Source organism: Eleutherodactylus coqui, chromosome 10, assembly GCF_035609145.1.
Source record: "Eleutherodactylus coqui strain aEleCoq1 chromosome 10, aEleCoq1.hap1, whole genome shotgun sequence".
NCBI classification, from domain to species: domain Eukaryota; kingdom Metazoa; phylum Chordata; class Amphibia; order Anura; family Eleutherodactylidae; genus Eleutherodactylus; species Eleutherodactylus coqui.
In genome coordinates, this window is record NC_089846.1 from 77,651,519 (window position 1) to 77,675,250 (window position 23,732).

A 23,732-nucleotide genomic window follows, 5' to 3' on the forward strand; every position below is an offset into this window, starting at 1 on the left:
AGCAAAGTATTTGTAACATTTCAGTAGTAGCAGTATAGTCAGATGCCCAGTACTCGTCCTATGCCCACACCCTCACTTGGGACTCCGCGTCCTCGACCGCGTCCACGTCCCCTGCCCCTACCCCTACCCCTCAGCATGCTGAATTAAGAATCGAGCAGAGACAGAGCGGTGTAAAAATGTTTGTGAATTATTGCAGCGCAGTTGGTGGCTGCCAGCGGTAATATAACGCAAAATGAAGCCAGAGATAAATTATAAGGAAGGCTGCACTTAGGCCTTGCTGTGAACTATGCAGTTTGGATGGACGTGAAGTCCAACAGGCCACGCAGGCTAATGCACTGGGTCACCGGTAGCCATAAAAAGGATTCCTTTTTGAAATCACCTTATTTTTCTATGCAATGCAGGCTGAGGCTATGCAGTGTGTATTGCACTTTCAATCTATGGGCGTCGGGCAGACCGTGCACTTGTGAGACAGCACACGTATAACACAGAGTTGTTGTAGAAAATGTGTGGTTTCTTGGCGTACACTTAGAGGCAGACTGAACTGAGGCAACGCAAAGTGCGGACAGAAAAATATTTAAATGAAGGCTGCACTTAGGCCTAGCTGTGAACTTTGCAGTTTGGATGGACTTGAAGTCCCACAGGCCACGCAGGCTAATGCACTGGGTCACCGGTAACTGTAAAAAGGATTTTTTTTTAAAAATCTCCTTATTTTTCTATGCAATGCAGGCTGAGGCTATGCAGTGTGTATTGCACTTTCAATCTATGGGCGTCGGGCAGACCGTGCACTTGTGAGACAGCACGCGTATAACACAGAGCGGCGTAGAAAATTTGTGGTTTCTTGGCGTACACTTAGAGGCAGACTGAACTGACGCAACGCAAAGTGCGGACAGAAAAATATTTAAATGAAGGCTGCACTTAGGCCTAGCTGTGAACTATGCAGTTTGGATGGATATGAAGTCCCACAGGCCATGCAGGCTAATGCACTGGGTCACCGGTAGCTGTAAAAAGGATTTTTTTGTTTAAATCTCCTTATTTTTCAATGCAATGCAGGCTGAGGCTATGCAGTGTGTATTGCACTTTCAATCTATGGGCGTCGGGCAGACCGTGAACTTGTGAGACAGCACACGTATAACACAGAGCATTGTAGAAAATGTGTGGTTTCTTGGCGTACACTTAGAGGCAGACTGAACAGAGGCAACGCAAAGTGCGGACAGAAAAATATTTAAATGAAGGCTGCACTTAGGCCTAGCTGTGAACTATGCAGTTTAGATGGACGTGAAGTCCCACAGGCCACGCAGGCTAATGCACTGGGTCACCGGTAGCCGTAAAAAGGGTTCCTTTTTGAAATCACCTTATTTTTCTATGCAATGCAAGCTGAGGCTATGCAGTGTGTATTGCACTTTCAATCTATGGGCGTCAGGCAGACCGTGAACTTCTGAGACAGCACACGTATAACAGAGCGTTGTAGAATATGTGTGGTTTCTTGGCGTACACTTAGAGGCAGATTGAACTGAGGGAACGCAAAGTGCGGACAGAAAAATATTTAAATGAAGGCTGCACTTAGGCCTAGCTGTGAACTATGCAGTTTGGATGGATGTGAAGTCCCACAGGCCACGCAGGCTAATGCACTGGGTCACCGGTAACTGTAAAAAGGATTTTTTTTTTAAAATCTCCTCTGATGCCGTGAACTGAATTAAGGATGCGGCATGGGACGAGCGACAAGGGGGATAGGAACGGGTTAAAGGAGAAGCGAGCGAAGGTGGGCGGAGCTAGGACAGGAAAGGGAAAAGGGGAGAAGAAGGAAGTGGAGCTCAGTGCAGCGGTGAACAGCGTGGAAGAAGGAGCTAAGAAGAGAAGCAGAAGGAACAAGCAGCCAGTTTGAGAAAAGAAGGAAGAAAGAATTTTGTCACAAGCACAGAAGACGGTTTTCTACAAGCAAGCAGAAGAAGAGACCGGGGACAGAAGTCCAGTCGAGTGGAGGAAGAAAAGAAGATCGGGAGTCGGAGACAGCGTGAGCGGCAGCGGGAGAAGAACAGAAGATGGAGGAGCTAAGAACACAAATAAAGCAGGCGGTGCGGGAAGACGGCACAGCATGGCTGGAGGACTTACTGCGATCCTGCAGAGCCGAGTCGGAGGCTGGAATCCCGGAGGCGTCAGAGGCACCGGAGAAGGAAGCGGAGAGGAGCGCAGCCCAAGAGCGCGAAGAGGAGCGTGGCCGTCCGAAGAGGCGAAGAAATCCCCCAGCGAGGCTCAGCCCGAGCCCGGCGGCAAAACGGCGCAGCGACAGAACAAGCAGGGGCGACGAGAGAGCGAAGGAGTCTGGAGCGGTCGGCAGGAAGAAGGCGCCAAATTCAAACCGTGCACTGGAAGCAGCGCGTGCAAGGAGCCAGCGGTCACCAACGGTCGGGAGCATGGAGCGGAGGATGGGTCTGTCAGCGGCAGCGGGATCCGGAGCGAATGAGCAGCGCGCTGTCGGGCGCAGGACGACACGGACCGGAGGAGGTGAGGAGCGGAGCAGAGCGGAGGAAGCGTCGGGGAGCGCGCGGTATGGCCGCAGGCTCAGGCAAGATGGCGGCGCCGCGTGTAGAGCAGAGCAGGTAGGAGCGCAAGGGGGAGGGGCCACCTCAGCTTGGAGGGAGAAAAGGCGTAGGGGGTTAGTTGCCAGGGGGGGCATAGGGGGGAGGGAGCCAAATAGCCCATCGCATAGCGAGTGTAGCAGCGCAAGCAGCACAGCACGCAGCGCGTTAGCGGCACGTAGAGGGGGGGTCAGCCCGCGGGTGTGCAGTGAGAGCCCGCGGTACCGCCGCAGCCCCGTTCAGGTATCGGGCCATAGGGTAATTAACCCTTTGTATGCCTCTAGTTCTGAGGGGTCAGTTTACCAGCAGCAAACCCGCCCACGGCCAGCATCCCACGATCGTACCCACGAGGTTTCACAGCGCCATATGCCAGGTGACCTCCGGCCATCGAGAGGTGAGCCCGCCTCCAGTAGGTCCCATAGATTTTGTTATGTGAACCCCAAGTATGTGTTCACGGCCGCTGACCCTTCTGGTTACTCTTCCCATAGCCCCGCAAGCCACACCAGTGACAGACGCCAGGGGCAAAATGCTAGGCGCAGGCAGAAGGAAAGGAGTGGTAGAGAGGGCTTCGCGCGCGACAGTGACAGCGAGCTAGGTAGGGTAGGCCCAGAGCGCGGTAGGGAAGCTTTTAGAGAGCGTGAGGCGCGCAGAGGCGATAGGCGTAGGGCGCGTCAGGCGTTTTACCAGCAAGAGAGCCAACGTCAGCCGGTGGCGGCGTCATCAACCATCCCGAGCGGGGATTACATACGCCGCAGGAGGCACGAGAACGAGCAGGAGCGGCCATATGGGGGCTATCCCGGAGCTACACAAGCAGGAGCGGCGCAGAGGGCTACACGTTCGAGGGATCGGCAGCCATCAAACAGACAGGACAGCAGGACCGGGAGTCGACTGGCGGGGACCACGCCCTTGGCGATGCCGGAGGTCGGTCGAGCCGGTGAGTGTGACTATAAAAAAGCTTGGTGTAATGTGATGGATCCCGCGAGAGCAGCGGACAAAAATGATCTGGTTACGGTTTTAAAGTCATTATTGACCAAGGTTGACTCAAGCGCAGCGGGGGGCGAGGGCCCAGCTGCGGTTGAGATGGTTTCTGAGACAGATCCGTTGGAAGGTTTGAGATATGCGGATTCGTTATTCTGTGGTGTTGCCCCATTAGGGGTCGGTTTAACGGATGATGTGTTGGAGAAAATCCGCAAAGGTGTATACATTGATATTTGGTCGTTGTTATCCGCGGATCATGTTACTGTTGATAAAGAACGATTAGCCGAACGCAACACGGAAAAGAAACAAAAGGTTGCTAAAACGTTCGGTAATTGGTTACAGGCCTTTTCCGTGTTGGCTTATGTTGTTTGTCAACATCAGCCGAAAAAAGGCCCTGAATTGATGGTTTATTTGAATACGATTTTCAGTGCTTACAAATTACACGGCGGGACCGCGTGGTGGCGGTATGATGAGGATTTTCGGCGCCGTGTATCAGGTGTGAGTCATGTTAGTTGGGCGTCAAAAGCGACTGACGTGTGGATCCAGTTGATCTTGTCGCAGCGTCCGCAAAAAGCGCCTTTTCAAGGGGGAGCCGCGGGGGGAAATCAACAGCCCGCTGCGGCCGCAACCCGACCTAACGGTTCTTGTTGGCTCTTCAACGAGGGCCACTGCAGATTTCATGCCTCCTGCAGGTACAGGCACGAGTGCTCTGTCTGCGGAGGGCAACACGCGGCGATTCGCTGTTTCCGAAAGCAGAGAACGCCAGCAGTGGCGGGTGCCAGCGGCACAACGAACACCGGTGAGAAGCAAGCGCCTGCTTCCGTGGTTAGACAAATACCACAGGAGGCAGGAAGCAAAAATCCTTGAGCAAGGTTTTTCTACTGGTTTTGTTATTCCTTTTGTTGAGCAGTCAGCCGTCACGTTATCTCGCAATTTAAAGTCCGCGGTTGAAAATCGAGAGCTCGTAATTGAAAAATTGTTTAAAGAGGTAGAAATGGGGCGCATGGCGGGCCCTTTCCCTGAACCGCCTTTTCCCAATTTACGGGTATCTCCGCTGGGCTTGGTACCCAAAAAGGAGTCGGGCAAGTTCCGCCTGATCCATCATTTGTCCTTCCCGAAAGGGGAGTCGGTGAATGATGGTATTTCAAAAGAGCAAGCCTCAGTGGTTTATACCTCTTTTGATCATGCGGTTCGTTTGGTCACCAAGGCGGGCAAGCGGGCGCAATTGGCGAAAACGGATATCGAATCCGCTTTCCGCTTATTGCCGGTTCACCCGGATTGTTTTCACCTTTTGGGTTGCATGATCGATAATTTTTTCTTTTATGACATGTGCCTGCCCATGGGTTGCTCGATTTCGTGTTATTTTTTCGAGCTGTTTAGTTCCTTCCTGGAATGGATCCTCAGGTATGAAACGGGCATCACGTCGGTGACGCATTATTTGGACGATTTTTTGTTTATCGGTACAGAAGCGTCCGGTGTTTGCGGGTTTTTGTTGAATACTTTCCAGGATCTCATGCAGCGGTTGGGGGTCCCGTTGTCGGCGGAAAAGACAATGGGCCCCGTTACTTGTTTAACCTTTTTGGGCATTGAAATTGATACGGCTGTAATGGTTTTTCGGTTACCAACGGAAAAAATTGCACGGCTTCGACAAGCAGTAGCGGACGTGGAACGGTGTAAAAAAGCCACGCTGCGCCAGTTTCAGGTACTCATGGGGCTGCTCAATTTTGCATGCAAGGTCATCCCCATGGGCCGCGCGTTTTCTAGAAGGTTGTCTTTAGCCACGGCGGGGGTCAGTGAGCCCCACCATTTTATTCGGGTCACGCGCGGGATTAGGGATGACTTGCATATGTGGAGGATTTTTTTGGAGACTTTCAACGGGCAAGTGTTGTGTCAAAAGGAGGAATGGTCCGGGGCCGACGTCAACCTGTTTGCTGATGCGGCCGGATCGGACGGTTTCGGAGTGATATTTAAAGACCAATGGTGCAGGGAGTCCTGGCCAAGGTCGTGGATACAGCATCAGCTGGTAAAAAATATTACGTTACTGGAATTCTTCCCGGTGGTGGTGGCCCTGGAGCTCTGGGGAGCGGAGCTCCAGGACAGCAAGATTTGTTTTTGGTCTGACAACGCGGCAGTTGTACGAATTATCAACAAACAGTCTTCGGGGTCTCAGCCGGTGTTGGCTTTATTGAGACACGTCGTGCTGATTTGTTTGCAATGGAATATATATTTACGCGCGAAGCACGTGCCGGGGTTTTTGAACGGAGCAGCTGACGCACTCTCTCGTTTGCAGATGGAGTTGTTCAGGGAACGGCACCCGCGGGCGGAGACCGTGGGGTTACGTTGCCCGCTTTTCTTATGGAGCCTAGTCGAGAGGAGTTGTTGAAGCTTGTGGAAGCGTCGGTTTCAAAGGGAACATGGAGAAGTTACAATACGGTCTGGTCTGCATGGTTGGCATTCACAGGTGGCCGCGTTGCGGGGGGCTCCGCTGCGCGCGGGGCAATAATGGATATGTTATCCACGCTACGATCTCGTCGAGCGTCATTTGATGTCGCCAAAAAACATTTGGCAGGTGTCGCCTTTTTGTTGAAGTTGCACGGGATAGAGGACGTGACAAAGGACTTTGCCATACGGCAAATATTGCGCGGGTGGAAGAAGGACAAGCGGCGGGTGGATGCCCGCCGGCCCATTACGTACAATTTATTATGCAAGCTGCTGGACGTTTTGGAAGCCACGTGCGTCAATGCAGAGGAGGCGTTGTTATTTAGAGCGGCATTTATGTTAGCCTTTTTCGCAGCATTAAGGATCAGCGAGTTAGTTCCCGCAAGTAAGAAAAAAGTGGGAGGCCTCCTTTTTAACGACGTGCTACTTTTAAATGATACGTTACGCGTGCGCGTCAGTCGGTCAAAAACGGACATCTATGGCAGAGGCGAATGGCTGTCAATTGGCAGCCTGGGTGCGCGTTGGTGTCCGGTGGACACGGTTAGGCGTTATTTGGCTTCAAGAGTCACAAGCGGGCAATTTTTGGTTCATGCGTCAGGTCTTCCGCTTACTCGCTTCCAATTTTCGTCGGTGTTACGCGCGTCTTTGCGCGAGGTAGGCCTAGAGGCTTCGGAGTTTGGCACTCATTCTTTCAGAATAGGTGCGGCAACGACGGCCGAGTTAGGCGGGATGAACGAAGTAGAAGTAAAAAGGTTGGGAAGATGGAGGTCTCAGGCATATAAATCATATGTGAGGCCAGATCTGATGGTTATATGAATTTTCGTCGGCCGTGAAATTTTTCTTTTGCTCGTTAGGGTTTTTTCCTAGCCATTTCGAGGTTTTTCTTGTGTTTTTTCTGTGCTTACTTCCAGCTGCGGAGCCGTGGAAGGTGTGGATCATAGGACATTCCTACATTTACTGGGCTGAAAAGAGAGCAGCCGTACGGCCGGCTGGTCGGAGTCTGAATTTAACCGGAGCTGCCGTAAATTGGCACGGAGTCCGAGGGCTTCAATGGCCTAGTTTGTTACGGATCGTTATGGACATCAGCAGGTGGACCCCCCGAAGAGTCGTACTAGTGGTTCATGCCGGGGGGAATGACCTAGGAAGGATGAAAATGAGAGACTTACTGGTTATTATGAAGCAAGACTTGCTAAGGTTCCGGGATTGCTTCCAAGAAGGAATTTTGGTTTGGTCAGATATAGTGGCCAGAAGGAGTTGGCGAGGAGTACGCGATCCGGAAGCGATAGACAGGGTCAGGAGATTAATCAACTTAAAAATTTCAAAGTTTGTACAGTCACTGGGTGGCATCGCTATCAGACATTGGGAGTTGGAAGAAAAGGAGAGAGGAGCACTCAGAGATGATGGAGTCCACCTGAGCGATGTCGGTATGGACACTTTTCTTTCGGGTTTGCAAGATGGGGTGGAGATGGCTTTGGCACGAGTTGGTGGGGTGGGGCGGCATGCGTAGGAGTAAACGACGCATTCCGCGTGGCCTGGAGTTTTTTCCATGCTGGAGAAGGAGAGTCGAGGAAGGTTAGCAGCCAAGGACCTGGGCTCACGAATTTCCTCGGGACTATTGTGGACTCAAAGTTGGACGTTTACGGCATGGAAAAGGTTTTTTCTCATAAAAGGTTTTCTTAATTGAATAAAGTTTTGATAAGCGTTGGTTTAATAAAAGCTGTGGCCTACCCCACAATTTTTACCCAACAGAAGGTCTAATGGTTATTTTAGTTATGTTAGTTAAGTAAGCGAGCATAGAGTTAAGGTTATTTGTCGCTGGTCTTATTTTTCTATGCAATGCAGGCTGAGGCTATGCAGTGTGTATTGCACTTTCAATCTATGGGCGTCGGGCAGACCATGCACTTGTGAGACAGCACACGTATAACACAGAGCGTTGTAAAAAATGTGTGGTTTCTTGGCGTACACTTAGAGGCAGACTGAACTGAGGCAACGCAAAGTGCGGACAGAAAAATATTTAAATTAAGGCTGCACTTAGGCCTAGCTGTGAACTATGCAGTTTAGATGGACGTGAAGTCCCACAGGCCACGAAGGTAAATGCACTGGGTCACCGGTAGCCGTAAAAAAGATTTTTTTTAAAAATCTCCTTATTTTTCTCTGCAATGCAGGCTGAGGCTATGCAGTGTGTATTGCACTTTCAATCTATGGGCGTCGGGCAGACCGTGCACTTGTGAGACAGCACACGTATAACACAGAGCATTGTAGAAAATGTGTGGTTTCTTGGCGTACACTTGGAGGCAGACTGAACTGACGCAACGCAAAGTGCGGACAGAAAAATGTTTAAATGAAGGCTGCACGCAGGCTCTGCTGTGCAATACAGAGGTACTACAACTCATAGCAACCACGGAGTTAAATGCACACGGTCACAGGTTGCCCTAAGAAGAACCGTTGGGGTTCTTGTAGACAGGATTCTACACTACCACTGTCCCTGCCTGACCAATACTGCCCCTATACTCAAGTACAGACTGCAGCCTGAGAACGCTATAGCCTGCCCGCCCGATATACATAAAAAAAAAATAGTGCAAAAGTGCTCACAGCAGCCACTACAAGTACTACAACTCCTAGCAACCACGGAGTTAAATGCACACGGTCACAGGTTGCCCTAAGAAGAACCGTTGGGGTTCTTGTATACAGGATTCTACACTACCACTGTCCCTGCCTGACCAATACTGCCCCTATACTGAAGTACAGCCTGCAGCCAGAGAACGCTATAGCCTGCACGCCCGATATACATAAAAAAAAAAGTGCAAAACTACTCACAGCAGCCAAAACAGTAATGCACTAGGTGAGCTGTGGCCCTAAGAAGGACCGTTGTGGTTCTTGAAGTCGCTAACACTGTCCCTATAGCAGCAGCAGCACTTTCCCTGATCTCTCTTAGCATGTGTCTGTGGCGAGCCGCGGGCGGGGCTGATTTAAATACTCGGGGGTCACTTGATCCCACCAACCACTCACTGCAGGGGGTTGGGATAGGGCTGGAAAGTCACAGGAGGGAGTTGTAATGCCTTTCCTGTGTTTCTATTGGCCAGAAAAGGGCGCAAATTTCTCAGGGAAGGAAATGTAATTGAGTCGAGTGCCGCATGGTGCTCGTCTCGAGTAACGAGCATCTCGAACACCCTAATACTCGAAGGAGTATCAAGCTCGGACGAGTACACTCGCTCATCTCTAGTGTCAAAGTTCCACATGGAGCAGGGAATAATTCTGTCTTCCTTCTGTCAGGTTTTTTAAAATGACAAAGAGCGGCGCTTGTGCAGTTTAGATGTCAGAGGTGCAGTCCTGACCTATTCACAGGTCTCAAAAACCTTTTAAAAAAAATCAGATAACTTATTCTTTAAATGTCAGAATGAGGGAAAACCAGTGCCTGGAGATATCTTCGCTGAATGGATTAAAACATCATTTCAGGGAGCTTCTTAAGCCAGAGATCTGCCTTCCCCTGAGGGGTTGAGAGCCCACACTACAAAGGCTCTCGCTTCCTCATGGGCTGAACGTACTGAAGCTACAGAGCATTCGTAAAGCTGCAACGTGATGTAACATCCACACACTGTCTAAGCATTATCGCTTGGGTCTCCATACTGATAGGGAGCTGGCTTTTGGGTGGAAGGTTCTCCGGGCAGTAGTCCCCCCCCCCCAAAAGCTTGGTGATTTGGTATACCTCCATGTGTGCTGTCAGGATGGACGCTATGGAAGGACTAGAGTTATTCTTACCGATAATTCCTTTTCCATGAGTCCATCATGACAGCACGTACATTTCCCATCCATGTAAAATACTATATATTGTGTATGTAAACATAACAGTGTGTTGGTATTTTCAGCAACATTAAAAGACTAGGCCACATATCCATTGTGGTGATTTGAAGTCACTGGAGATGGATGGTGGGAGGTGGCCTTAAGAACCCTCCAACCCTCCTCTTCCTGTCCCAACGAGCTCAGGTGGGGCAACCTCCATGTTTGCGGTCATGATGGACTCGTGGAAAAGGAATTAGAATAATTCTAATCTTTTGTGATACACACACACACACACACACACACACACACACACACACACACACACACATGTAATTTTCTCACTTTCCGGTGTCATAGAAACGGGAAATTTGGCACGAGCATTGATTATGTCATAAATAGGAAAAGCTTATGGGTCCCAACTCCATTATTCAATTCTATGCGCAAAAGAATTAGCGTCCAAATTTTACGTGCGGTATGTAATTTTCTCACTTTCCGGTGTCATAGATACGGGAAATTTGGCACGAGCATTGATTATGTCATAAATAGGAAAAGCTAATGGGTCCCAACTCGATTATTCAATTCTAGCGCAAAAGAATTAGCGTCCAAATTTTACGTGCGGTATGTAATTTTTTCACTTTCCGGTGTCATAGAAACGGGAAATTTGGCACGAGCATTGATTATGTCATAAATATGAAAAGTTAATGGGTCCCAACTCGATTATTCAATTCTAAGCGCAAAAGAATTAGTGACCAAATTTTATGTATGTAATCTAATTCTCTCACTTCCTGATGTCATTTTATATAAAGGAAGCGTTGCATGGTTACCTCCACGTGGTGTTTTCTGGGTAACGCAGAGAACTATGCAAAATGGTGAACATATCTTTTTCCTCATAAGATTTTCCATGTGAACACCACATAAACACCAGTACCAAATTAACTCGGGCGAAGCCGGGTATATCAGCTAGTTAAGTTATAAATATTAAAATGAATTGCTTACAAATTAGCTTCCATATGTTTCTTTTGTGTTATCTGATTTAAACTGAGGCAAAGGATTATTCCAAAGACTCACCAAGGAAGCCAAAGTGAAGCATTTTGTCTTAATTTGTTCTGGGGGATTGAGATTACATGATTATAATTCTTAATTTAATTTGTGCAGCATTCACCACAATATCCATGCGCTCATTAGTAATTTATGAAACTAAATGTGAGACATATGGTAGATATTTTTTTATTACAAAAGACTAAAGTATTTAACTAATATATATATATATATATATATTCTCTTATTCTGCTTTTTTGTACAGACACTAGAAAGAAGAATCTGGTTGGGAACTATACTTAACTATTTGTTTACAATATTTAATGGACTGCACAATATTACATTTACTTGGGTGTATTAACTGAAATCCATTTATTATTGTCACCTCACCAATATCTATGACTTTAAAGTGACCCTTCAGTTAGGAGCTCAATATTCATATATAAGTCAGTATCTATATAAAGGTGATGCTCTGCCCATTACAGATGGATGTGGCACAGTCAGTGATGCAAGTGGCCTGGTGGTAGCGCTAAGCCCCACTCCCTGTTGCCGGACAGCCCACAGAAGGATGCCTTCCCTCAAACAGGTTCTGAAAGTTACTGGTGCTTCCAATGCCATCAGGTTGACAGAGCTCAGGGAAGCTGTGTCTGTGATGAGGGGCCTGCTTAAAGCACGATAGCCTGCAGAAAAGAGTGCAGGGGCTTGTATATATATAAAGCTGAAAGCCCTCACTGACTCACTCACTGACTCACTCACTCACTCAGTCATTGACTGACTGACTGACTCGCCAAAAGTTCTCCAACTTCCCGATGTCGTAGAAACATGAAATTTGGCGCAAGCATAGATTATCTCCAAAATAGGAAAAGAAGTTGGGTCCCAACTCGATTATTCAATTCTAGCGCAAAAGAATTGGCGTCGAAATTTAACGTACATAATCTAAATCACTCACTTCCCAATGTCATAGAAACAGGAAATTTGGCACGAGCATTGATTATGTAATAAAAAGGAAAAGCTAATGGGTCCCAACTCGATTATTCAATTCTATGCACAAAAGGATTAGCGTCCAAATTTTACGTGCGGAATGTAATTTTCTCACTTTCCGGTGTCATAGAAACGTGAAATTTGGCACGAGCATTGATTATGTCATAAATAGGAAAAGCAAATGGGTCCCAACTCGATTATTCAATTCTAGCGCAAAAGAATTGGCGTCGAAATTTTACGTGCGGAATGTAATTTTCTCACTTTCCGGTGTCATAGAAACGGGAAATTTGGCAGGAGCATTGGTTATGTCATAAATAGGAAACGTTAATGGGTCCCAACTCCATTATTCAATTCTATGCGCAAAAGAATTAGCGTCCAAATTTTACGTGCGGAATGTAATTTTCTCACTTTCCGGTGTCATAGAAACGGGAAATTTGGCACGAGCATTGATTATGTCATAAATAGGAAAAGCTTATGGATCCCAACTCCATTATTCAATTCTATGCGCAAAAGAATTAGCGTCCAAATTTTACGTGCGGAATGTAATTTTCTCACTTTCCGGTGTCATAGAAACGGGAAATTTGGCACGAGCATTGATTATGTCATAAATAGGAAAAGCTTATGGGTCCCAACTCCATTATTCAATTCTATGCGCAAAAGAATTAGCGTCCAAATTTTACGTGCGGAATGTAATTTTTTCACTTTCCGGTGTCATAGAAACGTGAAATTTGGCAGGAGCATTGATTATGTCATAAATAGGAAAAGCTAATGGGTCCCAACTCCATTATTCAATTCTATGCGCAAAAGAATTAGCGTCCAAATTTTACGTGCGGTATGTAATTTTCTCACTTTCCGGTGTCATAGATACGGGAAATTTGGCACGAGCATTGATTATGTCATAAATAGGAAAAGCTAATGGGTCCCAACTCGATTATTCAATTCTAGCGCAAAAGAATTGGCATCGAAATTTTACGTGCGGAATGTAATTTTTTCACTTTCCGGTGTCATAGAAACGTGAAATTTGGCACGAGCATTGATTATGTCATAAATAGGAAAAGCTAATGGGTCCCAACTCCATTATTCAATTCTATGCGCAAAAGAATTAGCGTCCAAATTTTACGTGCGGAATGTAATTTCCTCACTTTCCGGTGTCATAGAAACGGGAAATTTGGCATGAACATTGATTATGTCATAAATAGGAAAAGCTAATAGGTGCCAACTCCATTATTCAATTCTATGCGCAAAAGAATTAGCGTCCAAATTTTAAGTGCGGAATGTAATTTTCTCACTTTCCAGTGTCATAGAAACGGGAATTTTGGCACGAGCATTGATTATGTCATAAATAGGAAAAGCTATTGGGTCCCAACTCCATTATTCAATTCTATGCGCAAAAGAATTAGCGTCCAAATTTTACGTACATAATCTAAATCTCTCACTTCCCAATGTCATAGAAACATGAAATTTGGCACAAGCATTGATTGTGTCATAAATATGAAAAGTTAATGGGTCCCAACTCGATTATTCAATTCTAAGCGCAAAAGAATTAGTGACCAAATTTTATGTATGTAATCTAATTTTCTCACTTACTGGTGTCATAGAAACATGAAATTTGGCACAAGCATTGATTATATCATAAATAGTAAAAGCTAATGGGTCCCAACTCGATTATTCAATTATATGCGCAATAGAATTGGCGTCGAAATTTTACGCGCGGAATGTAATTTTCTCACATTCCGGTGTCATAGAAACGGGAAATTTGGCACGAGCATTGATTATGTCATAAATAGGAAAAGCTAATGGGTCCCAACTCGATTATTCAATTCTATGCGCAAAAGAATTAGCGTCCAAATTTTACGTGCGGAATGTCATTTTCTCACTTTCCGGTGTCATAGAAACGGGAAAATTGGCACGAGCATGGATTATGTCATAAATAGGAAATGCTAATGGGTCCCAACTCCGTTATTCAATTCTATGCGCAAAAGAATTGGCGTCAAAATTTTACGTGCGGAATGTAATTACTTTCCAGTGTCATAGAAACAGGAAATTTGGCACAAGCATTGATTATATCATAAATAGTAAAAGCTAATGGGTCCCAACTCGATTATTCAATAATATGCGCAAAAGAATTAGCATCCAAATTTTTCGTACGGAATCTAATTTTCTCACATTCCGGTGTCATAGAAACGGGAAATTTGGCACGAGCATTGATTATGTCATAAATAGGAAAAGCTAATGGGTCCCAACTCCATTATTCAATTCTATGCGCAAAAGAATTAGCGTCCAAATTTTACGTGCGGAATGTAATTTTCTCACTTTCCGGTGTCATAGAAACGGGAAATTTGGCACGAGCATTGGTTATATCATAAGTAGGAAAAGCTAATGGGTCCCAACTCGATTATTCAATTCTATGTGCAAAAGAATTAGCGTCCAAATTTTACGTACGGAATGTAATTTTCTCACTTACTGGTGTCATAGAAACATGAAATTTGGCACGAGCATTGATTATGTCATAAATAGGAAAAGCTAATGGGTCCCAACTCGATTATTCAATTCTATGCGCAAAAGAATTAGCATCCAAATTTTACGTGCGGAATGTAATTTTCTCACTTTCCGGTGTCATAGAAACGTGAAATTTGGCAGGAGCATTGATTATGTCATAAATAGGAAAAGCTAATGGGTCCCAACTCCATTATTCAATTCTATGCGCAAAACAATTAGCGTCCAAATTTTACGTACGGAATCTAATTTTCTCACTTTCCGGTGTCATAGAAACGAGAAATTTGGCACGAGCATTGATTATGTCATAAATAGGAAAAGCGAATGGGTCCCAACTCCATTATTCAATTCTATGCGCAAAAGAGTTAGCATCCAAATTTTACGTACGGAATCTAATTTTCTCACTTTCCGGTGTCATAGAAACGGGAAATTTGGCACGAGCATTGATTATGTCATAAATACGAAAAGCTAATGGGTCCCAACTCGATTATTCATTTCTAGCGCAAAAGAATTGGCGTCGAAATTTTACGTGCGGAATGTCATTTTCTCACTTTCCGGTGTCATAGAAACGGGAAAATTGGTACGAGCATTGATTATGTCATAAATAGGAAACGCTAATGGGTCCCAACTCCATTATTCAATTCTATGCGCAAAAGAATTAGCGTCCAAATTTTACGTGCGGAATGTAATTTTCTCACTTCCCAGTGTCATAGAAACGGGAAAATTGGCACGAGCATTGATTATGTCATAAGTAGGAAACGCTAATGGGTCCCAACTCCATTATTCAATTCTAGCGCAAAAGAATTGGCGTCCAAATTTTACGTGCGGAATGTAATTTTTTCACTTTCCGGTGTCATAGAAACAGGAAATTTGGCACAAGCATTGATTATGTCATAAATAGTAAAAGCTAATGAGTCCCAACTCGATTATTCAATTCTATGCGCAAAAGAATTAGCGTCCAAATTTTACGTGCGGAATGTCATTTTCTCACTTTCCGGTGTCATAGAAACGGGAAAATTGGCACGAGTATTGATTATGTCATAAATAGGAAACGCTAATGGGTCCCAACTCCATTATTCAATTCTAGCGCAAAAGAATTGGCGTCCAAATTTTACGTACGGAATCTAATTTTCTCACATTCCGGTGTCATAGAAACAGGAAATTTGGCACGAGCATTGATTATGTCATAAATAGGAAAAGCTAATGGGTCCCAACTCGATTATTCAATTATATGCGCAATAGAATTGGCGTCGAAATTTTACGCGCGGAATGTAATTTTCTCACATTCCGGTGTCATAGAAACGGGAAATTTGGCACGAGCATTGATTATGTCATAAATAGGAAAAGCTAATGGGTCCCAACTCGATTATTCAATTCTATGCGCAAAAGAATTAGCGTCCAAATTTTACGTGCGGAATGTCATTTTCTCACTTTCCGGTGTCATAGAAACGGGAAAATTGGCACGAGCATGGATTATGTCATAAATAGGAAATGCTAATGGGTCCCAACTCCGTTATTCAATTCTATGCGCAAAAGAATTGGCGTCAAAATTTTACGTGCGGAATGTAATTACTTTCCAGTGTCATAGAAACAGGAAATTTGGCACAAGCATTGATTATATCATAAATAGTAAAAGCTAATGGGTCCCAACTCGATTATTCAATAATATGCGCAAAAGAATTAGCATCCAAATTTTTCGTACGGAATCTAATTTTCTCACATTCCGGTGTCATAGAAACGGGAAATTTGGCACGAGCATTGATTATGTCATAAATAGGAAAAGCTAATGGGTCCCAACTCCATTATTCAATTCTATGCGCAAAAGAATTAGCGTCCAAATTTTACGTGCGGAATGTAATTTTCTCACTTTCCGGTGTCATAGAAACGGGAAATTTGGCACGAGCATTGGTTATATCATAAGTAGGAAAAGCTAATGGGTCCCAACTCGATTATTCAATTCTATGTGCAAAAGAATTAGCGTCCAAATTTTACGTACGGAATGTAATTTTCTCACTTACTGGTGTCATAGAAACATGAAATTTGGCACGAGCATTGATTATGTCATAAATAGGAAAAGCTAATGGGTCCCAACTCCATTATTCAATTCTATGCGCAAAACAATTAGCGTCCAAATTTTACGTACGGAATCTAATTTTCTCACTTTCCGGTGTCATAGAAACGAGAAATTTGGCACGAGCATTGATTATGTCATAAATAGGAAAAGCGAATGGGTCCCAACTCCATTATTCAATTCTATGCGCAAAAGAGTTAGCATCCAAATTTTACGTACGGAATCTAATTTTCTCACTTTCCGGTGTCATAGAAACGGGAAATTTGGCACGAGCATTGATTATGTCATAAATACGAAAAGCTAATGGGTCCCAACTCGATTATTCATTTCTAGCGCAAAAGAATTGGCGTCGAAATTTTACGTGCGGAATGTCATTTTCTCACTTTCCGGTGTCATAGAAACGGGAAAATTGGTACGAGCATTGATTATGTCATAAATAGGAAACGCTAATGGGTCCCAACTCCATTATTCAATTCTATGCGCAAAAGAATTAGCGTCCAAATTTTACGTGCGGAATGTAATTTTCTCACTTCCCAGTGTCATAGAAACGGGAAAATTGGCACGAGCATTGATTATGTCATAAGTAGGAAACGCTAATGGGTCCCAACTCCATTATTCAATTCTAGCGCAAAAGAATTGGCGTCCAAATTTTACGTGCGGAATGTAATTTTTTCACTTTCCGGTGTCATAGAAACAGGAAATTTGGCACAAGCATTGATTATGTCATAAATAGTAAAAGCTAATGAGTCCCAACTCGATTATTCAATTCTATGCGCAAAAGAATTAGCGTCCAAATTTTACGTGCGGAATGTCATTTTCTCACTTTCCGGTGTCATAGAAACGGGAAAATTGGCACGAGTATTGATTATGTCATAAATAGGAAACGCTAATGGGTCCCAACTCCATTATTCAATTCTAGCGCAAAAGAATTGGCGTCCAAATTTTACGTACGGAATCTAATTTTCTCACATTCCGGTGTCATAGAAACAGGAAATTTGGCACGAGCATTGATTATGTCATAAATAGGAAAAGCTAATGGGTCCCAACTCGATTATTCAATTCTATGCGCAAAAGAATTAGCGTCCAAATTTTACGTGCGGAATGTCATTTTCTCACTTTCCGGTGTCATAGAAACGGGAAAATTGGCACGAGCATGGATTATGTCATAAATAGGAAATGCTAATGGGTCCCAACTCCGTTATTCAATTCTATGCGCAAAAGAATTGGCGTCAAAATTTTACGTGCGGAATGTAATTACTTTCCAGTGTCATAGAAACAGGAAATTTGGCACAAGCATTGATTATATCATAACTAGTAAAAGCTAATGGGTCCCAACTCGATTATTCAATAATATGCGCAAAAGAATTAGCATCCAAATTTTTCGTACGGAATCTAATTTTCTCACATTCCGGTGTCATAGAAACGGGAAATTTGGCACGAGCATTGATTATGTCATAAATAGGAAAAGCTAATGGGTCCCAACTCCATTATTCAATTCTATGCGCAAAAGAATTAGCGTCCAAATTTTACGTGCGGAATGTAATTTTCTCACTTTCCGGTGTCATAGAAACGGGAAATTTGGCACGAGCATTGGTTATATCATAAGTAGGAAAAGCTAATAGGTCCCAACTTGATTATTCAATTCTATGTGCAAAAGAATTAGCGTCCAAATTTTACGTACGGAATCTAATTTTCTCACTTACTGGTGTCATAGAAACATGAAATTTGGCACGAGCATTGATTATGTCATAAATAGGAAAAGCTAATGGGTCCCAACTCGATTATTCAATTCTATGCGCAAAAGAATTAGCGTCCAAATTTAACGTGCGGAATGTAATTTTCTCACTTTCCGGTGTCATAGAAACGGGAAATTTGGCACGAGCATTGATTATGTCATAAATACGAAAAGCTAATGGGTCCCAACTCGATTATTCATTTCTAGCGCAAAAGAATTGGCGTCGAAATTTTACGTGCGGAATGTCATTTTCTCACTTTCCGGTGTCATAGAAACGGGAAAATTGGTACGAGCATTGATTATGTCATAAATAGGAAACGCTAATGGGTCCCAACTCCATTATTCAATTCTATGTGCAAAAGAATTAGCGTCCAAATTTTACGTGCGGAATGTAATTTTCTCACTTTCCGGTGTCATAGAATCGGGAAAATTGGCACGAGCATGGATTATGTCATAAATAGGAAATGCTAATGGGTCCCAACTCCGTTATTCAATTCTATGCGCAAAAGAATTGGCGTCGAAATTTTACGTGCGGAATGTAATTTCTTTACTTTCCAGTGTCATAGAAACAGGAAATTTGGCACGAGCATTGATTATGTCATAAATAGTAAAAGCTAATGGGTCCCAACTCGATTATTCAATTATATGTGCAAAAGAATTAGCGTCCAAATTTTACGTACGGAATCTAATTTTCTCACATTCTGGTGTCATAGAAACGGGAGATTTGGCACGAGCATTGATTATGTCATAAATAGGAAAAGCTAATGGGTCCCAACTTGATTATTCAATTCTGTGCGCAAAAGAATTAGCGTCCAAATTTTACGTGCGGAATGTAATTTTCTCACTTTCCGGTGTCATAGAAACGGGAAATTTGGCACGAGCATTGATTATATCATAAATAGTAAAAGCTAATGGGTCCCAACTCGATTATTCAATTATATGTGCAAAAGAATTGGCGTCCAAATTTTACGTACGGAATCTAATTTTCTCACATTCTGGTGTCATAGAAACGGGAAATTTGGCACGAACATTGATTATGTCATAAATAGGAAAAGCTAATGGGTCCCAACTCGATTATTCAATTCTGTGCGCAAAAGAATTGGCGTCCAAATTTTACGTGCGGAATGTAATTTTCTCACTTTCCGGTGTCATAGAAACGGGAAATTTGGCAGGAGCATTGATTATGTCATAAATAGGAAAAGCTAATGGGTCCCAACTCGATTATTCAATTATATGCGCAAAAGAATTAGCGTCCAAATTTTACGTGCGGAATGTAATTTTCTCACTTTCCGGTGTCAAAGAAACGGGAAATTTGGCACGAGCATTGCTTATGTCATAAATACGAAAAGCTATTGGTTCCCAACTCGATTATTCATTTCTAGCGCAAAAGAATTGGCGTCGAAATTTTACGTGCGGAATGTCATTTTCTCACTTTCCGGTGTCATAGAAACAGGAAATTTGGCACGAGCATTGATTATGTCATAAATAGTAAAAGCTAATGGGTCCTAACTCCATTATTCAATTCTATGCATAAAAGAATTAGCGTCCAAATTATACGTGCGGAAGCTAATTTTCTCACTTTTCGGTGTCATAGAAATGGGAAATTTGGCACGAGCATTGATTATGTCATAAATAGGAAAAGCGAATGGGTCCCAACTCCATTATTCAATTCTATGCGCAAAAGAATTAGCGTCCAAATTTTACGTGCGGTATGTAACTTTCTCACTTTCCGGTGTCATAGAAACGGGAAATTTGGCACGAGCATTGATTATGTCATAAATAGGAAAAGCTAATGGGTCCCAACTTCATTATTCAAGTCTATGCGCAAAAGAATTAGCGTCCAAATTTCACGTACATAATCCAAATCTCTCACTTCCCAATATCATAGAAACATGAAATTTGGCACAAGCATTGATTGTGTCATAAATATGAAAAGTTAATAGGTCCCAACTCCATTATTCAATTCTAAGCGCAAAAGAATTAGTGTCCAAATTTTATGTACGTAATCTAATTCTCTCACTTCCTGATGTCATTTTATATGAAGGAAACGTTGCATGGTTACCTCCACGTGGTGTTTCCTGGGTAACGCGGAGAACTATGCAAAATGGTGAACATATGTTTTTCCTCTGTATCTCTAAAGTAACCTCGACTTCATAAGATTTTCCATGTGAACACCAGATAAACACCAGTACCAAATTAACTCGGGCGAAGCCGGGTATATCAGCTAGTATATATATATATATATATATATATATATATATATATATATATGTATATATATGTTTTTTTTATTTTTTTTTATTTTTTTTTAGTAATTTTGTTTTTAAAAAGTCCTAAAATCCAGCATTTTTTACACTGACAACAAAGACTAATAACAGTCAATAACATGCATAGCACACTGTCTCATACAAGTTACTGGGTCAGCTCCTGTCCACTGTGTGAGTGGCCAATGAGGCTGCTGTAAAGTACCAGATTTTCAAGTTATCACTAGAGATGAGCGAACGTACTCGTCCGAGCTTGATACTCGTTCAAGTATTAGCGTGTTCGAGATGCTCGTTATTCGAAACGAACACCACGCGATGTTCGAGTTACTTTCACTTTCATCTCTGAGACGTTAGCGCGCTTTTCTGGCCAATAGAAAGACGGAAGGCATTACAACTTCCCCCTGCGACGTTCAAGCCCTATACCACCCCCTGCAGTGAGTGGCTGGCGAGATCAGGTGTCACCCGAGTATATAAATCGGCCCCTCCCGCGGCTCGCCACAGATGCGTTCTGACAGAGATCAGGGAAAGTGCTGTCTTGCTGGAGTTGCTATAGGGAGAGTGTTAGGAGTTATTTTAGGCTTCAAGAACCCCAACGGCCCTTCTTAGGGCCACATCTAACCGTGTGCAGTAGTGTGGAGGCTGCTTTTTGCAGTGTTGCACTTTTTTTTTTTTTGGTATATCGGCCGTGCAGAGCATTGCGCCCTGCAGTAATTATACATAGTCCAGGGCCAGTAGTGGTGGTGAGGCAGGGACAGAAGACATATATTGTGAGGCAGGGACAGAAGACATATATTTATTGAATATAGGCAGTGGGCCTTTGCAAAAACATTTGGGAAAAAAAATCTATTTGGGCTGCCTGTGACCGTCCTCAGTGTACTGGGTCTGTGCTGGGGGTAGTTGTCCTAATTCATACGCAGCCAGCTAAGTGTTACAGCAGGCTTGCGCAAAATTCTTTTCTGGCTCTGTGTTGGCTGTTACATCACCGCTGTATTCCAGTCCACAGTGCAACAGTCTGCAGTTATTTTACATACTCCAGGGCCAGTAGTGGTGACGCAGAGAGAGAAGACATATACAGTGTATATAGGCAGTGGGCCTTTCCAAAAACATTTGGGAAAAAAAATCTATTTGGGCTGCCTGTGACCGTCCTCAGTGTACTTGGTCTGTGCTGGGGGTAGTTGTCCTAATTCATACGCAGCCAGCTAAGTGTTACAGCAGGCTTGCGCAAAATTCTTTCCTGGCTCTGTGTTGGCTGTTACATCACCGCTGTATTCCAGTCCACAGTGCAACAGTCTGCAGTTATTTTACATACTCCTGGGCCAGTAGTGGTGACGCAGAGAGAGAAGACATATACAGTGTATATAGGCAGTGGGCCTTTCCAAAAACATTTGGGAAAAAAATCTATTTGGGCTGCCTGTGACCGTCCTCAGTGTACTGGGTCTGTGCTGGGGGTAGTTGTCCTAATTCATACGCAGCCAGCTAAGTGTTAAAGCAGGCTTGCGCAAAATTCTTTCCTGGCTCTGCTGTGCGTTCCGTAAGCAAAGTCAGCCTCCAACCACAGGCCAATAATCGGCACATTTAATTACAGCGTTCTGTTTCTGCACTACTGGTAATACACCATGCTGAGGGGTAGGGGTAGGCCTAGAGGACGTGGACGCGGGCGAGGACGCGGAGCCCAAGTCAGGGTGTGGGCACAGGCCAAGCTCCTGATCCAGGTGTATCGCAGCCGACTGCTGCGGGATTAGGAGAGAGGCACGTTTCTGGCGTCCCCACATTGATCTCACAATTAATGGGTCCACGCGGTAGACCTTTATTAGAAAATGAGCAGTGTGAGCAGGTCCTGTCGTGGATGGCAGAAAGTGCATCCAGCAATCTATCGTCCACCCAGAGTTCTGCGCTGTCCACTGCTGCAACTCTGAATCCTCTGGCTGCTGCTCCTCCTTCCTCCCAGCCTCCTCACTCCATTACAATGACACATTCTGAGGAGCAGGCAGACTCCCAGGAACAGTTCTCGGGCCTCTGCCCAGAATGGGCAGCAAGGGTTCTGAATCCTCTCCCACTGGAGGAGTTTGTTGTGACCGATGCCCAACCTTTTGAAAGTTCCCGGGGTCCGGGGGATGAGGCTGGGGACTTCTGGCAACTGTCTCAAGACCTTTCAGTGGGAGAGGAGGACGATGACGATGAGACACAGTTGTCTATCAGTGAGGTAGTAGTAAGGGCAGTAAGTCCGAGGGAGGAGCGCACAGAGGATTCGGAGGAAGAGCAGCAGGACGATGAGGTGACTGACCCCACCTGGTTTGCTACGCCTACTGAGGACAGGTCTTCAGAGGGGGAGGCAAGGGCAGCAGCAGGGCAGGTTGCAAGAGGCAGTGCGGTGTCCAGGGGTAGAGGCAGGGCCAGACCGAATAATCCACCAACTGTTTCCCAAAGCGCCCCCTCGCGCCATGCCACCCTGCAGAGGCCGAGGTGCTCAAAGGTGTGGCAGTTTTTCACTGAGAGTGCAGACGACCGACGAACAGTGGTGTGCAACCTGTGCCGCGCCAAGATCAGCCGCGGAGCCACCACCAGCATGCGCAGACATATGATGGCCAAGCACCCCACAAGGTGGGACGAAGGCCGTTCACCGCCTTCGGTTTGCACCACTGCCTCTCCCCCTGTGCCCCAACCTGCCACTGAGATCCAACCGCCCTCTCAGGACACAGGCACTACCGTCTCCTGGCCTGCACCCACACCCTCACCTCCGCTGTCCTCGGCCCCATCCACCAATGTCTGTCAGTGCAGCATCCAGCCGTCGCTAGCGCAAGCGCAAGTACGCCGCCACGCGCCCGCACGCTCAAGCGTTAAATGTGCACATAGCCAAATTGATCAGCCTGGAGATGCTGCCGTATAGGGTTGTGGAAACGGAGGTTTTCAAAAGTATGATGGCGGCAGCGGCCCCGTGCTACTCAGTTCCCAGTCGCCACTACTTTTCCCGATGTGCCGTCCCAGCCCTGCACGATCACGTCTCCCGCAACATTGTACGCGCCCTCACCAACGCGGTTACTGCCAAGGTCCACTTAACAACAGACACGTGGACAAGCACAGGCGGGCAGGGCCACTATATCTCCCTGACGGCACATTGGGTGAATTTAGTGGAGGCTCGGACAGAGTCAGAGCCTGGGACCACTCACGTCCTACCCACCCCCAGAATTGCGGGCCCCAGCTCGGTGGTGGTATCTGCGGCGGTGTATGCTTCCTCCACTAAACCACCCTCCTCCTCCGCAACCTCTGTCTCGCAATCAAGATGTGTCAGCAGCAGCACGTCGGCAGCAGTCGGTGTCGCGCGGCGTGGCAGCACAGCGGTGGGCAAGCACCAGCAGGCCGTGCTGAAACTACTC

General features: G+C 45.1%; 1 protein-coding gene across 2 annotated transcripts; it reads left to right on the plus strand.

The window, feature by feature from the left end:
• The first annotated feature begins 2,892 nt into the window (after positions 1-2,892).
• Positions 2,893-7,740, plus strand: LOC136580645 (uncharacterized). Of its 2 annotated transcripts, none has more exons than XR_010786993.1 (2): positions 2,893-3,510; positions 6,905-7,740. XR_010786993.1 is itself a non-coding variant. In XM_066581376.1 (2 exons), the coding sequence occupies exons 1-2, from the start codon at positions 2,943-2,945 to the stop codon at positions 6,807-6,809; spliced, it is 1,533 nt and encodes a 510-aa protein (XP_066437473.1). In that variant the 5' UTR covers positions 2,893-2,942; the 3' UTR covers positions 6,810-7,740. The 2 variants fall into 2 exon arrangements, 1 of the variants encoding a protein (XP_066437473.1); XM_066581376.1 differs by having other exon boundaries at positions 5,845-7,740.
• The last annotated feature ends 15,992 nt before the right edge of the window (positions 7,741-23,732 follow it).

Excerpts from the sequence above, each read along its gene's own strand:
- LOC136580645 (XM_066581376.1), top strand. The coding sequence starts at position 2,943 with ATGCCAGGTGACCTCCGGCCATCGAGAGGTGAGCCCGCCTCCAGTAGG. Across the intron at positions 3,511-5,844 it reads GCCGGAGGTCGGTCGAGCCG|ATGGAGTTGTTCAGGGAACG; the intron begins GTGAGTGTGACT and ends TCTCGTTTGCAG.